This window comes from Patagioenas fasciata, chromosome 6, assembly GCF_037038585.1.
Source record: "Patagioenas fasciata isolate bPatFas1 chromosome 6, bPatFas1.hap1, whole genome shotgun sequence".
NCBI lineage: Eukaryota > Metazoa > Chordata > Aves > Columbiformes > Columbidae > Patagioenas > Patagioenas fasciata.
Window position 1 is genome coordinate 11172679 of NC_092525.1, and position 15388 is coordinate 11188066.

At 43.1% G+C, this 15388-nt stretch overlaps 1 protein-coding gene across 1 annotated transcript in view; it reads left to right on the forward strand.

Moving 5' to 3' along the window:
- The window catches only part of EIF2B3 (eukaryotic translation initiation factor 2B subunit gamma), a 96430-nt gene that overhangs the window by 64911 nt on the left and 16131 nt on the right, over positions 1–15388 (forward strand). The window contains exons 7-10 of the mRNA XM_065842198.2: positions 994–1124; positions 1712–1905; positions 6023–6100; positions 6815–6963. Coding sequence (XP_065698270.1) covers positions 994–1124; positions 1712–1905; positions 6023–6100; positions 6815–6963 — 552 coding nt within the window. The remainder of the gene's footprint in view (positions 1–993; positions 1125–1711; positions 1906–6022; positions 6101–6814; positions 6964–15388) is intronic.

Below are 15388 nucleotides of genomic sequence, written 5' to 3' on the forward strand. Positions count from 1 at the left end.
CATAGGGCTGAACTGACGATCACATCTGAATCCTCCCATTGAAGTCAGAGCGAGGAAAGACTGGGTTGGTCCTTTTTCTGTTTCATTATCATTGACCTGAACAGGAGCCTGACCAGGTTATGAGCTGTATGTTTCTTAAAGTTTGGACTGTCTAAGATCCCCCTTTGCTAGAGATGTAGCCAAGTAAAATCACTTTCAGGAGACTCATTCTAGTACTTTCCTATTTTAATTTAACCTATAGTTCCTAGTTTTACTGTCTTCCATGCTAAATAACTCCTCTTTCTTTGTGGGTTATCACTTGTTGAGTTCCTCTAGCCAAGCTCTCTGTGTCAGTTCTCCAGTCCTTCCTCTGAAGTTTAGCACTTCCTCTTACATGTGCCAAGTTTGAGTTCATTTTCCGCATGATTTTCCCAAGCACTACTTTAAATAATCCACAATTCACTAACTAAATGCAGACTGTTAAAATAATGAAACAACAACAAGGAAGGTATTTTAAGACTGCATCTTATGCATTTCAACTGTAAAGGTTATTGATTTGGGGTTGTTTTGTATCACAAAGAAAAGGAGCTGCTTTGGTTTTTTCTCTGTAGGCGCTTTATTTTCTCTTTTCCTGTCAATTGATACAATTTTTTCAGCCACATAAAGTGGATTTCAGTTGTCATCATTACAACGTTGGTACTTTTTGCATTCCATCTGCACACAAACACGAATTGCTGATGCCATATGAAACCATAGCCATCTCTGTTAAAATATAGGAGAATTAGTTCTGAAGATGAAACTGTTTCCTTAGTTTGAATCTTCCTTTACGTTTTAATGCATTAAGGAAGCACTTGACTAGTGGACATTGTCTCAGTGCCAGATGTCTTGGAGTACCCACTATTTTGATGCATCCTCATGAAAAATGGGCAAAATGTCTGATAACAGGACACAAAGAAAACGAAGGTGTGTAAGTTTTAGCGTTCATGCACTTTCTGTGTACATCTCCTTCCCCAGGACAATCTCATCTCTCCGGAGTGAACTGATTCCACATCTGGTTAGGAAACAGTTCTCTTCTCCAACATCATTGCAGCAAGGAGTAGACAACAAAGAAGAGGACCAAAAGAAAAAGGAACAAGCATCCCTAGGTCAGTACGAGTATCAAAGATTTGATCAGGCTTTTGAAGGCCATATGCTACAGCTGGGTTATTGGGTGGAGTACAAAATTAGCCTGGAACATTAGTTTGGGGATTTGTTTGTTGGCTGATTGATTGTTTTACACTTATTTTTCAAATAGTATTGTGTGTTATAGAAATATTTTTGTCCTCCCTTATTTTGGTGTAAATCAAAAGCAAATCAGCTAGGGGTTGTCTGTTTTTTCTTCTGGAATACAGTATAGGTAAATGCACTTTTGAAAATGTAATTTTAGGAGGAAGTTCCTAAAATTGCATAGGGCAACAGACTAAGCCTTAACCACCCTGCACTGGGAACTGGACAGGATCTCATTTCTGCTGTCTCCTTGTGTGACCTTGGGCAAAATATTCCATCTGTCCTGATCCCTTGATTCCCACCTGCAGAATAAAAATAAGCACTTTCTCACTACATGTGATAAAATCTGCCATTCAGATGATGTGAGGCAAAGATTTCCCTTCACCAACAGTATTTTAATAGTATTCCCCTTCAGAAAGTATTTCATTAAATCCTGTCTAACTTCATGCATGTGTGTGTTCTCCAGACATTTATAGTTTCATAAAGGAAGATAATAGCTTGCTGAAACCTGCTCCAGATAACTCTTGTTGGAATGATCACAGAGGAGATATGAATGAAACTCTCCACGAAGGAAAAGTGCGCTGCTACGTCCATATAATGAAAGAGGGACTGTGCTACCGAGTGAATACTCTTGGGTTGTATATTGAAGCTAACAGACAGGTGAGAATAACACAGAACTGGTGTGTGGGAATACAGCAGCAGTTTTTGGGACACTTTACCCTCCGGGGGGGTCCCTGCGGTACAGCTGAGGGGTGTGTGGGAACTGAACCGGTGCCATGTTATCTAAGCACATCATCCTGCTGGTTGTTGGATAAGGACGTGAGGCCAGGAAACAGTTCTGTCACTAATTTACTTTTAGCTGAGAAAACCCTCATCCCACACACTCTTCTGGTTTTTGGGGGAGGCAAGACGTGCAGCCAAAGAGCCAATAAGTATGGAAAATAAGGCTGGAAGTAGCTTTGATAGTTCATTTAATCAATGTCCTCCATGTCCTAAAGGCAAGATCAGTTTTGACTGGACTCTTCCTAGCAGATGTTTATCTGAGTGATAATGATTAAGGTTATTAATGGTTTGCAGGGAGACTTAAAGTACCCAAACATTCAAATTGGCTAATGCGTTCCATTATGAAATAATGATTTTATGAGCAGGTTTTGCTGCAGTTGCGCTCCAGGTAAACACAGAGGTGAAACCTTGCCCTGCTGCAACTTTCACTTCCACGCTACTGAGAATTCATAAAATGAAAGATCACAGGGGAGGATTAGAGAACTCCTGTACTACCTAATGAGCTGATGATTAAAAGCTTTTAATATGATTTCTTTTTTAACTACACTGGCTGATGCAATGTACAAGTTCTCACATCGCTCCGATGGTGATAAACTTCCTGCTTTCAGGAGTGGACAAATTCCTCTCATTTTGAAAGTGAAGTGCAGGGGGGAAGGACTCAGCATTTCTGGAGGTGGGGTTGGGAGCGCAATAAAGTTGTATTGGGAATCCTGTATTGGGAGCCTTTGCTCTTAGTTTGCATTGATTTCCTTTTCCAAAGTGAATGGATGAATTTATGCAAATTAAAATTGCAGCGTGGCAGAGTGAGTTCACACACTGGAGCTCCTTTTCCTTGGTGCTTGTAGAGGAGCACAGCAATAAAGTGATTTAGGAGTTTGGGCATGAGGGAGAGAGGAGGGAGGCAACACCGGTGTCAGAAAGGGAAAACTTCCCCTAGAAACATCAGGAACAAGTGTGCCCAAAGGGTTAAAGGAGAACACCGCTTGCTGGGGGAAGTGTGCACGTACATTTGGCAGCAGCCACTTCAGTAAAAAGTTATTGAGTTGAGCCAGTCAGGCTCCGTGTGGGTTTTCTTGCGTTGTTTTTGTTGGGGGTTTTTTTTGTTTTTTTTCTAACCTAAATATTCGACGTTTTGGTCGGTTGAGGAAATGTGTTTGCTCCTGGGTGGTACATAGAATTAGTGCTTTGAAATCACATTGGGGCCTTCAACGTTGGAAAGGATTTTCTTTGAATTTTGAACTTTTCCAGAATGGTAAAATTTCTAAGGAAACTATGTGGAGGTAAAACATAAAATGGAGCTTAATGAGGGGTTGTGAGAAAGGAGTTCCTTTTTGCAGTGCCACTGCATTTTGTTTCTCTTGCTAATCCTCATAAAAGATACACATTTAATTTTATCTGCTTTTTTTTTAAATTTATTTCTTTTTTTGTTGGTCTCTATGGGAGACTTTTGGTGTCTTGTTTGCTCTTTTCTTGGTCTTCACAGCCCAGATTGTGATTCCCTGCCTGCAAAGCCAGGACCTGTAACTTTACTGTCCAAGAGGACAGGCTGGTGGAGCAGTAGCAGTCCAGTCCAGTAGCCATGGGAAGGAATGGCATCCTAACCCATTGCCCTTCTGGCGAGGAAGCACTTTACTCACATCATTTCACTTCCAGCTGGGTTTATGGATGCCTGCAGCCTGTGCGTGGGCAGGTGGGTTCAGGAGAGAGTTATCTTCAATAGCAGGAAATAGTTTCTTTGTAAGATGAATTAAATCCAAACGCATCTTAAATCTTCCCTTGACCCAGGCACTCCCTCTGACTCCTGCCCCCTGTCTAACCTTCCTTTTTAGAGGAAAATGCTTGAGCTGGTAGCGTTCTTGGGTCACCCCTCAGGCTGCATTACCATGGACTGATTCTAATAAGGGCTTTGCTCTGGCCAACAAAATCCTTTATTTATTTCACCACACCACCTTTCCACTGAGGAGGGCAAGAACCTTTCCTCATTTCTTTCCCCTCCCACAGAGCAACACTGGGCAGTAGGAATCTTTCCAGCCTATGCTGTAGGTATCCTTTGGTGTGTATTCCTCTCTTGGATCTATCGGCTGTGGCTGCCCAGCTGTGTGTTAAGTGAGGACAACGTCTCTTCACCAGCATTATGCAGACAGATTGGCGTAGTTTGCGGTGTTTTGGTGAGTGGGTACTTTTCTGTCGTGCCTGCACCTTGGACTGAAGAATCGTACCTGCTCTTGTTGTTTAAAAACCACTAGTGGGAAGGACTGTCTTCAAGATGTAAAGAGCTACAGATGTGGAAATGTCTGCTGGGGATAACAGGCAGCCTGAAATGATAGCTCAGAGGTGTGAGCTCATCCGAGCTCATCTCACTCATCTGAATGAAGCATCAACTGTGAAAACTCTTATCATATGAAAAACAGCACTATTTATCCATCCTTGTACGCTGGAAGGGAAACGGGCTGGTCATATTATGAACATCCAAACAACTTCCTGCAGGTATCATCTCATTTGAGATCTTGAGATATATTTTTCTGATCTGATCCCAACTTCTTCAGATCTGTGGGATCTGCTTCTTGAGGTTCACTCCTCCCTAGCCATCAGCTCTTGTTATCCCAGCTTTCTAAGGAAGTCATTTTACACAATCATACTGTATGGCAACTCCTTCACAGCAGCTTTGGAAATTGCTGGCAGCTCTCAGCCAAATTTAACAGAGCAATAGAGATCTCAAAGATAAACCTTCTTAAGAGTTTTGTAAAAATAGGTGCCTGGGTAGAGAAAAGAGAGACTTAATGGGTGCCGCTTCCTCCCCTCGGGCAAACCCAGTTACACCATCGCCGTGCTGAGGCTCCAGTTGACCTCTGAGGTGGACAGTGAGTGCACACGTCCTGGCTGCCAGCGCCGTGTGTGCAGCTCCACAGCAGCCCTGGCACACGCTGCCTCTCACCCAGGCCCGCGGTTTGTCATGACGCAGATCTCTGAGCGCTCCTGCGTCGCTTTGTCCCCTTCTCTATCCCCCGCATTTCTGTGACTGCCTTCTCTGTCCTGCCGCGATGCATCACACATTGCATCACCGCTCAACTCACTCTGCACAGCCCCATGTCTGTGTGTTGCAGTGAGACTCCCACCTCCCCTGAAATCCCCATCGTGCTGTCATCGCCTCTTCTGTGGTGTGCGACCTTGGCCCCAGCCTGACGCCAGGAGATGCGGAGTGCCTCAGGCTGCTCTTTCACCCAGAAAAGGAGGAATGATGGAGTGATAGCCCATCCTTCTACAATGCTGGCTCCCCTTTCTTTTCAGGAGCCGGTTCAGAATTGCTCTCCATGGATTTGTTCTTGGCTACCTCATGGGCCATGTCTCTCTCTATTACCATCGCTGCTTTGTCTGCTTATCTAACACCTACCTTCTCTCTGTCAAGTGCCTTTTCTTCTTCAGCTTTCTACCATCTGGAATAGCCACTTGATCAACTTAGTTTCTTTTTCCTTAAACCTCTGAAATACTTTCATGTTGCCTGTACCTTCCCTGCTACCTCATCGAGAGGGCTGATCATAGTTATCTTTTAATCTCAGTTTACTGGTTTATCTTTTAGATTATTTGCTTCTCTCCCTTGCATTACTGAACAGTGTAATACACGTTGAACTGCACTTTGCAATGGCAGATGCTGGACGTGGTAGTAATGTGCAGGATGTCCCAGTGTTCAGCTGGAGCCAGCGTGCTCGCCAATGAGGATCCACTGCTTCTCCACAGGTGGAAGCCGAGATGAGAGGAGACACACAGTACCCTGCAGTGGAAGTGTACCTGTCTCCTTTACAAAAGGGGAAGATGAGAAATCACACATGTATCTGGTTGCAGATACAAAATGCAGAAATGTGTATTTTCCTAGAAGTTAAAATGTTTATGGTATACTCATAGCTGCAATGGAAACCAAAGCCATCTTTGAGCTGTTTATATAACATGCGGGTACAGCACTGTCACATGAACTTGTGATGTGGATTTTTTCCTCCAGGTTCCCAAGTTATTGCTTCATCTGGGTGTGGAAGAGCCACTGGTTCATGGGTCTGCACAGATCACTGACAGAGGCATGGTAAGTGTTCCCTTTCCCTGTCTCTGCTCTTTCAATGCAGTCCGCATGCCCTTTTCTTCAAGAAGTGCTTCCTAAAATTCAACCTCACTGTTGGAAGTGAAACTGAGTTCTGAAGTACAGAATTAAAACATGAATGATACGGCCCAGAGTCTCCGCGTAGGCTCGCTCATGGATTCCTGCCTTTCAGTCTGTGTCTTTAAAAATGTTTGGTAAAAATTCTATCTTATTCCCAAGCCAGACACCGCAGTCTCTTGTTCCCTAACAGCAGTTCATGATAGGTGAGCGGTTTGCCTCCCATAGGGCACCAACCTCAGAAAGGGTCAGTATTTTAGTTCTGCTTCCTTTTAAAGCAATTTGGTTGAATGCCAGCTTCAAGCCTCCTTTTCAGGTCTCACTGGGCAAACCTTCATGAAACCAGTGAGTACCAGCGGGACTGTTCTTACTGTCGTTACCTCGCTGCATAAGGCCTACAGAGATGGACCAGCTAATGCAGTTTTACCAAGCTAATTGGACCTCAGGAAGACTGTGCAACTCTCTGCCTACAAATTGGGCCCCGGATTTTTAGGTCTTTGCTCAGCCAAGCATCCCTAAGGGTAAAGCAGGGTTCATTTTACTGAAGAGTGATTGAGATGTGCTGTTTGGAACACAGGTATGGAGAACACACATCGGAGAGATCCAGGTACTTTTGTCAGTTTCTGTTCTTTCCTTCCCCAGGTTGGATCAGACAGCATCATTGGGTCATCCACGCAAGTAGGAGAGAAGACATCCATTAAACACTCAATCATCGGCAGCATGTGTACCATAAAAGACAAAGTTAAGATAACAAACTGCATCATCATGAATTCAGTTACAATTGAGGAAGGGTATGTCACCTCTTTGTATCTCGGTCCCCTAAACCTGCGGTTTCTTTTTCTAGGTAGATTCTGAGTCAGTAATTTTTGTCCTGTAAGCAATCCTCAGTCACAACAGTTGATATCAGGGGTGTGTTTCTAAAGACTGAGTCAGAAATAAGTCTCTATAAACGTGCTACACATGCACAAGCGAGATGAATTAACGAGGTGTCTGCAGCCTTGGAATATAAATGTCTTCTTTTTAGAGGAAATCATATCATCTTCAGAATGTGTAAGTAGTTGAGTCTGTGTGAGCTTGTGTGTCATCCAAGTTTTATTTTAGTGGCTGGGTCTATGAATATACCTAAAATACTTGGGGCACAAAGCATATTTTGAAGTGGTACACTTCCTAGCTACAGATCTTATCATCCTTGAAGATTACAGCTTCACCTAAAATGTCATTTCCTTTGGCCCTTTTTTGTCATCTCGCAGCTTTACCATTGTGGATGCTGAGTAATAGCATAAGCGAATAAACTTTTCAAAGAGGAAATCTGCCAGCTAGTCAAGGTTTCCCAGGCATTAGAAACGCTAAATAAATAGGTAGCCTTGAGCTGTTCGTTTCCAAATGTGGGAAAAGTGGCCTATCTGTAGTTGTTGCTGTCTGCATGCCCCCATCTTCCCATACATGCTGGCTTCCTGGGGATGTCAGTGGAGAGGAAACTGCTGATTGAGTCTGTGCAGGCCTGTATTAATTCCCGGCTCCTTCATGGCTCGAGGTTTGCTTAGGGCCTCAGGAAAAAGGCCAAACTCCTAAAAAAATGCCAAGTTGGCTCTGAAAGTTGCATATCTTAAAAACAAAAAACCCCAAAGGATGTGGGGTCTATGGAGGATACTGCTGTTACATAACTAAATTACAGGTACGTATGGTACCTTACTGCCAAGTGTTTGTCTTTAATAGAAATCCACAGTAACTTCAAGCACATCATAAATCAGCATTGCGTTGAGCATAGAAAATAGCTGGTTTCCAGTTCAATCACAAATGGATCCGGTATGGCAATATCACAGGCACTGCTGTCACAAGAAGTACCGGAACCTCTCTCATTTGATCGTGAGACCCTCTGTCATTTTGATTAATGAATTAATGCCACAGTGGTAATGGTGTGGTTTTGCATATGAGGTGAGCGGCTCTACCATTAAATCACAGAGACAACCAAGTGTATAAATAGTGCTATTTTTATGAAGAGTCCCGAATCAGCTTGTGTTTGTCTGCACTGGTATATAGTATTGTTCACTTCTAAATCAAGCTCGGAGTCAAATTCCACAAAACTTCACAAGCATCATAAAGATGGTGATATATTGGTTTTTTAAGAGGGATAAACTAACTTTTGGGGTAACATTTTTGTGAATGCCTGGAAAACAGTGTCATCCCCAGTCACTCTTGATGAAAACAACGTAACCAGATAGAGTGAAAACCTCATATTCCCGAGGGTTTATCCCCTTTAGGTGCTCTATGGTTACTGCACACTGAGGCACTGGAGCCAAATTTGTAATTATTCCTCTCTAGCCAGAATTAATATTTTTGACCATGGAACTTTATTTCAAAGCATATTGTAATTTGTATTGTGTACAGATACCAAGCTGATAAAGTGTTTCTTATTGTATCATGGTAAGTCTTAAGCTTATGAGTATGAAATCATGCACATGCAGGTAGAAAGATACAGGAGTATTCTAGCTGCCGAGTTTTGTTGAAAGAAGTCTTACTTGTCACTTAGTGAAGAACTCTATGTATTTTGACCCTCTTTGGTGACTTTATCAAATCTGATAGATTTTTGTTAAAACACTAATGATTCTTGTATGTGTCGATGGATCCATTTGCAACAGGTGGATGAATTATATATGGTTTTGCTTTAAACTGCCCACAATGGACAACTCATCTTCACAAACATCTCCCCTCCCAAGTGTCTCTAAAATAACTCGGGGTTTATCTCATCACCAACTTCAGAAAACATCTTGGACTTTAATTGGAAAGTCAGTAGATGTTGGCTGATGAGTCAAATTGAGCACATAAAGTGCCTTGACAGATCTAATTTTTTGTTGCATAGCAAATGTCTAACAAGTAAGCCCATTTTAAGACCGTCTGAATTATTACATATTATAAAATTCCGGAATTGCACTGAGAAGTGGATAAAAACTGTGTCACTTAAAGAATCTACATTTTAATTGTTTTATCTCTTGATGGTTTCCCTGTAATGTGATTTGAGGATTCTGTGCCATTGTTTCTGCGGCTTCAAGATCTGCAAATTACATCTCCAAACCAGAAAAAGATTTCAAATAGCCTCACTGCATTTGATACCAGCTTCTGAAACAGATAAATGGATTCTTCCTGGGCAGATGGGAACATCACAAGGTGCTTAGAACAAAACTAGGCTCCTGTTAGGCTGCAGTTGGCTCATTATTGGAGAAACAGAGGTTATGACCTAGATGATGATGACCTTCCCACCTGAATGGATCCAGGCTTAGCTTGGGCAGAGCCATTACATACTGTTTGCAAATTACGATCCATTCTCCAGCAATAGCTGGTGCGTTTGATACTCTGGAGGACCAGTAGCAGAGTTTTTTCTTTTCCCTGGTGTACAGGGCTTCTGTTATGTTATATTTGTCTCCTGTGAAGTGATTTGAGTAGATATGAATCCCACCCCCCCACCTTAGAAGAGATTACAGGGGATTAAAGAAGTGAGTAACATGTGCAAAATAATTGGTAGTCCTTTCTTAATGTGTTTCCCACTGTGCAGCTAATTCTTCCATCAGTGAGACAATAAAATAGCGAAGATTACATGTGTACTGAATGATGGACGTACTTGACCAAGCTGGGAGGGACGTAATTTATACACCAGCACAAGTGCTGAGAGATGCTGCCTGCCCAGGTGACCAACTGCAGCAGGGATCAGTTCCCGTTTCCCTCTCTATGGCTCCCCAGAGCTCAGTGACAAATGACCGCACTGAGTTACATAGTTGGAGAAAATCTACTAATCGAGCTGAAATTATAGGTCACTTGAAAACTTTGTGTATCCGAATGCTCCTGCCGTAGCTGCACGTGTGCTCAGTCTGTGCAGTAGCTTGGGGCAGCCCCTTGTGTTTGTTCTGTTTGCGTTAAAGGTGGTGCCGTACAACGGGGTCCCTGCATTGCTGTGGCTTTGATGCTGTAACACTGGCACGCTGACTGAAACTTGTTCTGAAGGGTGACTGTGCCGTTTGCAAATGAAAAGTCATGTCTCTGATAGATTTATCCCCCCCTTGATGAGCAAGACTGGAAAACTGGTGACAACAGACAAAGAGAAGGCTGAGGTGCCCAGCAGCTTTTTTGCCTCAGTTTTCACTTGAGGTTGTTGAGCCTGGAGAACAGAGGCCTCCAGGAGAACTTATTGCAGACTTTTGAGTACTTAAAGGGGGCTTATAAGAAAGATGGGAGCCTGTTGTGGTAGAACAAGGGGCAATGGTTTTAAACTAAAAGTGGGGAGATTTAGACTAGATGTAAGGAAGAAGTTACTTAGAATGAGGGTGGTGAAACACTGTCCCAGGTTGCCCAGAGAGGTGGGAGATGTCCCATCCCTGGAGGCATCCCAGGCCAGACTGGATGGGGCTCTGAGCAACCTGAGCTGGTGAAGATGTCCCTGCTCACAGCAGAGGGTTGGACTGGATTTGCTTTGGAGGTCCCTTCCAACCCAAATGATTCTATGATTCTAACTCCACCCTGATCTCTTCATAGAACAGAAATTACTGCTGCTGGGACTTGTACACAGGCTGGCAATGAATTATGCTGACCTGAGTGACAACTGTGTTCCATTTGGTACATAGAAACGCTTCACTTCCTTGAAATGAGACCTATATAAGGATGGATGAATTTACTTCCAGGTTCCTGTTTTGGCTTTTGTTATGGCAGTTGGTGGTTGGTTTGGTTGGTGTTGGTGGTGGGTTGGTTGGTTGGTGTTGGTGGTGGGTTGGTTGGTGTTGTGGTTGGGTATTTTTATTATTATTTTGTTGGGTTTGGTGGTGGGGTTTTTTTGTTTATTTGTTTGTTTTCCAAACATTTGCTTTATTTTTACCCATCTTGTCGTTTTACTTAGTTTCTTAATTTCTGGCAAAAGGAACGTCTAATTGCTCCAGTTGTACAGGACCTTGTGTGAAGTGCTCTGAGCATTACAAATAATATTAACAGGAAAAGCATGCTGAATCCTTTATTCCATCCCTGCAGATAAAGATTTCGAAATCTCTTGTTTGTTAGTAAAACCATCTCAGTGTATACACTTACTGAAAGGAGACTGGCCGTTCTGTAATGTGTGCGGTATATCCTTCTTCCTCGGTCATGGAAAATGAATGTTTCCATGGGAAAGATTCAAGAGATGGGACTACAGTAGGGAAAATCTCCTTCATCTTTGGACTACTTAGAGGTTAGTTGAGGAGACAAGTACAAGAAGCTTGGATAAGTATCAAGTCCACAGTAAGCCGTGCTTAGTTAAGCCGCGCCAGTCTTGGTTCAGGAACTGTAAGACTGGGATTGCAGATGTGATTGAGGTTCTTGTGAGTGTGTGTGCAGGGGCAGGAGCTATTGAACAATAACCTTGTGTCCTTGGTGTGTTTATAAAGTTTACAGTATGGTGTTGGAACTACCTAAAAACAAGAGAACACAGAAGAATTGCTGGAATTCCCCATGTGATGCTTTTGGAAGGGGAAGGGGTTAAAAAGACAGTCAGATTTGTTTCAGGTCACGCTGCACATGGTGCCAGCAAACTGCAGAGCCTGTCAGCATCAGGGAACTCGGAATGCAAGGGAGGTGACACTGAGCACTGCGGGTTGTGAAAGCCGCGGGGAGGTGACGTGAATATTGAGGACAGAGGGAAAGCGAGACAAGTGCCAGGGGGAGAGGTGGGGAACCTCGGGGAGTTCTGCCTCCCTGGGCAAAAAGAAAAGGCTGGATTACAAGTTTGTATGAAGGACTAAAGTACTCAGTTTTGGGGAGGAAGAACTGGCACCAAAAATGTTATGTCAGCCAAAATGAACGTCCTCCTTGTTCAACCATGTGAAGATAGTAAGTTATGTGTTGGATTTTCTTGAAGGTGTTCTGGCTGCTTGTGTGAAAGTCGATGGCACAGATGCTGTGATGTTACTCAGTAAGGGGACTAGAGAGAGACCACGTGTGACTGGTTAAATGCTGCTCTAGTCTACCACGTGTCTCCAATTTATTGCTGCTTTCTCTGAGAAAATGTGCAAAGGAAGAAAACAACAAGCAAGCCGAGCTGGATTGACTACTAACTGCAGATTGATTGTGAAGTTTATTGGTTGTTTCCTCAATAGCGCCAAATCAGCACCTGATGTAGAAACAGTCAGCGGTTTGAAGAAAGTTCTAATTAAAACCAGGATGGAATTGAGCGTTTATTGGGGTTCAGCACATAAGTGGTTTTTTTCCCCTTGGATAATGGCAATACAAAGCAATGATCCTATTGCCAAGGCAACATTTGTTGAAATTGTAAAATATATTTTACAGTAAATTCCCTCGTGAGAAGGAATGAAGAGATGAAGTTGTTTCCAGCACCACGGCTTGCAAAGCTGCAAATAAAGATTTTCTTATGCTGGGATTCCCAAACATTTTGTATCTTGAACCATTGTTTAAGACGGCTCTGGTCTTCTTGACACTTTGTCTCACCCCCCTGGCCTATGCTCACCCTAGAAATAAGAATTGGTGTAGAATAGATATTGCAGAAAGCACATGTAAAGTGAGAACTTGACTCAGAAAAAGCACATGCTTAGCTTAACTATATGGATCAAGTATATAATGGATGTTGATAAACATGAATGTATGAAGAAAACTATGTATAGTCTTTGCATGTAAAAAGGGCTATTATTTCCCTTGATTATGTATTAATTATATTTTGTCCTTTTTGTCACACCTCTTGCTTTTAAACTGTAAAAGTTTTTGCTCAGGAACCATCATTTTCATTCTACTATTTAATTGAATGCATGTTCTGTATAAGATACTGAATGGAGACAACCTCTGGCTGGCAGAATTTGCTTTCAGGGTGATAAATTGAAGAAGAAAGGGTGAACAAGGAAAGCAGTGAGCAGGAAGCGGTTGAGCTACTTGCAGGGCTACTTTCAGTTACTTTCAACTGAAGTCAAATTCTGCTGTATCTAATGTATTTAGGATATTTCTCATCTAGTACCTATTATCTTGTGAATGTCTGGACCATTATTACTAGCAGCTCCTCCAAAAGAAACGTTTTCTTCTGGCGAGCTTCCTGGTACATCAATCTGTCTTAAATAAATCACCTGTTCCTTAATCTCAGATGCAGATGTTTCCCTGGGAGCGCAGGGAGCTCTTCCCAGTTTTCCAAACGTCTTGTACATCAAATGTTGAACTTAAAACACAGATCATCTCGGAGAAGTGGCATTTTAAAACAGCTCTTCTCATTCTTCTGGTCTGCTTCTTCAGGTGGCCGGGGTTATGTCACACTTCCCAACTATAAATACGCTTCTGCCTCCTGCTTAGCCATTAGACATGGGTCTAATTGAAGAGTATGGGGATTTTTCACAAGCAACTGGTTGCTGTTGGGTTGTGGTAGGAATCTGGGTGTAAATATCTCTGATGCTCTTGAAAATCTTCCCCAACCCGGGTATGGCAAAGGAAGAAGTTATCACGTTGTGCCAGAATCGTGCCTGTAAGTTCCTAAGGGGACTGTGGAGTTGAAGGAGTTCAGCTTGGCTCTAAGAAGGCAGGCTCTGTTTGTAAGGGTGACATTTAGAGAATCCTTCTTCTCCATCAGCCTTGCCCATATGGCACAGAAGCTGATGTAACCAATAATGTCCTATGGAGGGCTACAGCTCTCAACCCAGAACTGAAAAACCCCACAGAAAGTGTCTTTCTACTGTGCATGCCAGTTACCGTGCCAGCTAGCGAGAAACTAAAGCAAACCCAGAGATGAGAGTGAATATATAATTTCTCTGCTTTGTTACCTTCACATAGACATCTACAGCTTTTCCCAGGCATCAGCTGAGTGTCTGTAAAATCACGCAGGATGTGGCCCTCCCGTTCTGCAAAAGAGAATCCAGAGGGAGCTCGGTGTTCCTGCGTGTGGGGTTTCCTGCTGTAAAGCTCCTTGCAGCGCACTTTTGCTGAAGTGTGCAAAACCGAGCTCGCAGCTACATAAAAGGCCCCCAATTTGTTTGTTCCAAGATCAGATGGATTTAACTGAAGTTTCAGAGGTGAGGCACAACCTTCCAGGCGACCTCCCCCGGCAACCTAAGTTTCACATAATAAAACACATTAAGGTAGGTTTGAGGCAATCCTTTAAGGTCAGTTGAACTTTCACTGGAAAATACGAGTGCTGGCAAGTATATACAATATGTAATGCAAAATGTTTAGGGTGTGGGGAAGAAGTGTAAAGGAGCCATACCACAGTGATGAGCTTGGCTAGAAAAGAGACATGAAACAAGTTTCTTAGCGAAAACACCCTCAGAGATGGGTGAAGAATTTAGGGGGGTTGGTAGAATGTTTTTGTTACCCCCAAGGGGAAAAACAGGAGATCAAAGCCCAAATTCACTTAAGAATGCTTGCTTTGAAATGTATCTATAAATTATAGCACGTACTGCTGGCATCTATTGTAGTCTTTGGTATTTACTTGAGTGTATAATGCGAGATTCACAGTGCCCTGAGTTTGCTTGTTAGTGTGTAAGTGTGTCAGCGTAAAAATGTTTTGGTGTGTAAAGCCTGTTGGTGAAGGTATTTTGGGTTCATCAGTTGTCTCTTCTCTGTTTTCCCGTGGTCTTTGTGCCTCGCTCCTGTGATCGCCTGTCCCAGCCACCAACTCTCTAGCTAACGGGGGATTCCTTGAGGGGTTGCTGGTAGGTTTTTGAGCTCTCCCTGCCTCCTCGCCACCTCTCAGCGTTATTAAGGTGCCTGTTTTGGCTCTTATCATCTTGGTCATGGCAGCATGGGATGTTGCTCCCAGGGGAATCCACAGCTGTTACCCCTCAGTCAGCAAAGTAGCTGCCGAGGCATGTCACCCTTTGCTTTTAACTCCTGAATTAGTCTCTTCATTTCGTAGCTCATCTGAAGAAGCGAGAGACCCAACTTCTTGGCATGGTGGAGCAGCACCAACAGGCTGTCCCAAGCTTTGTGCTCCGGGCTCTTTCTTCCTCGTGAGCATATAGTTTGAAGTGTTGCATTTTAGACACCTCATTTGCTTTGCTGCCCAACAGAGATTATGTCGGGTTTTTGGCACAATTGGATTAAACTTGCAGACCTGGATAACTTCCATTGGCATTTCAGGAGATTTGCTGTAAGGCAAACCTGTGACATTCATACCTTCCTAAGCTTGCACAACTAGGGCGAGAGCTGCAGTTGAGGTCTTGACCTCAGTTACTTAAGCCCCTTTCTCCCAGGAGTGTTCATCACTTTAATCAC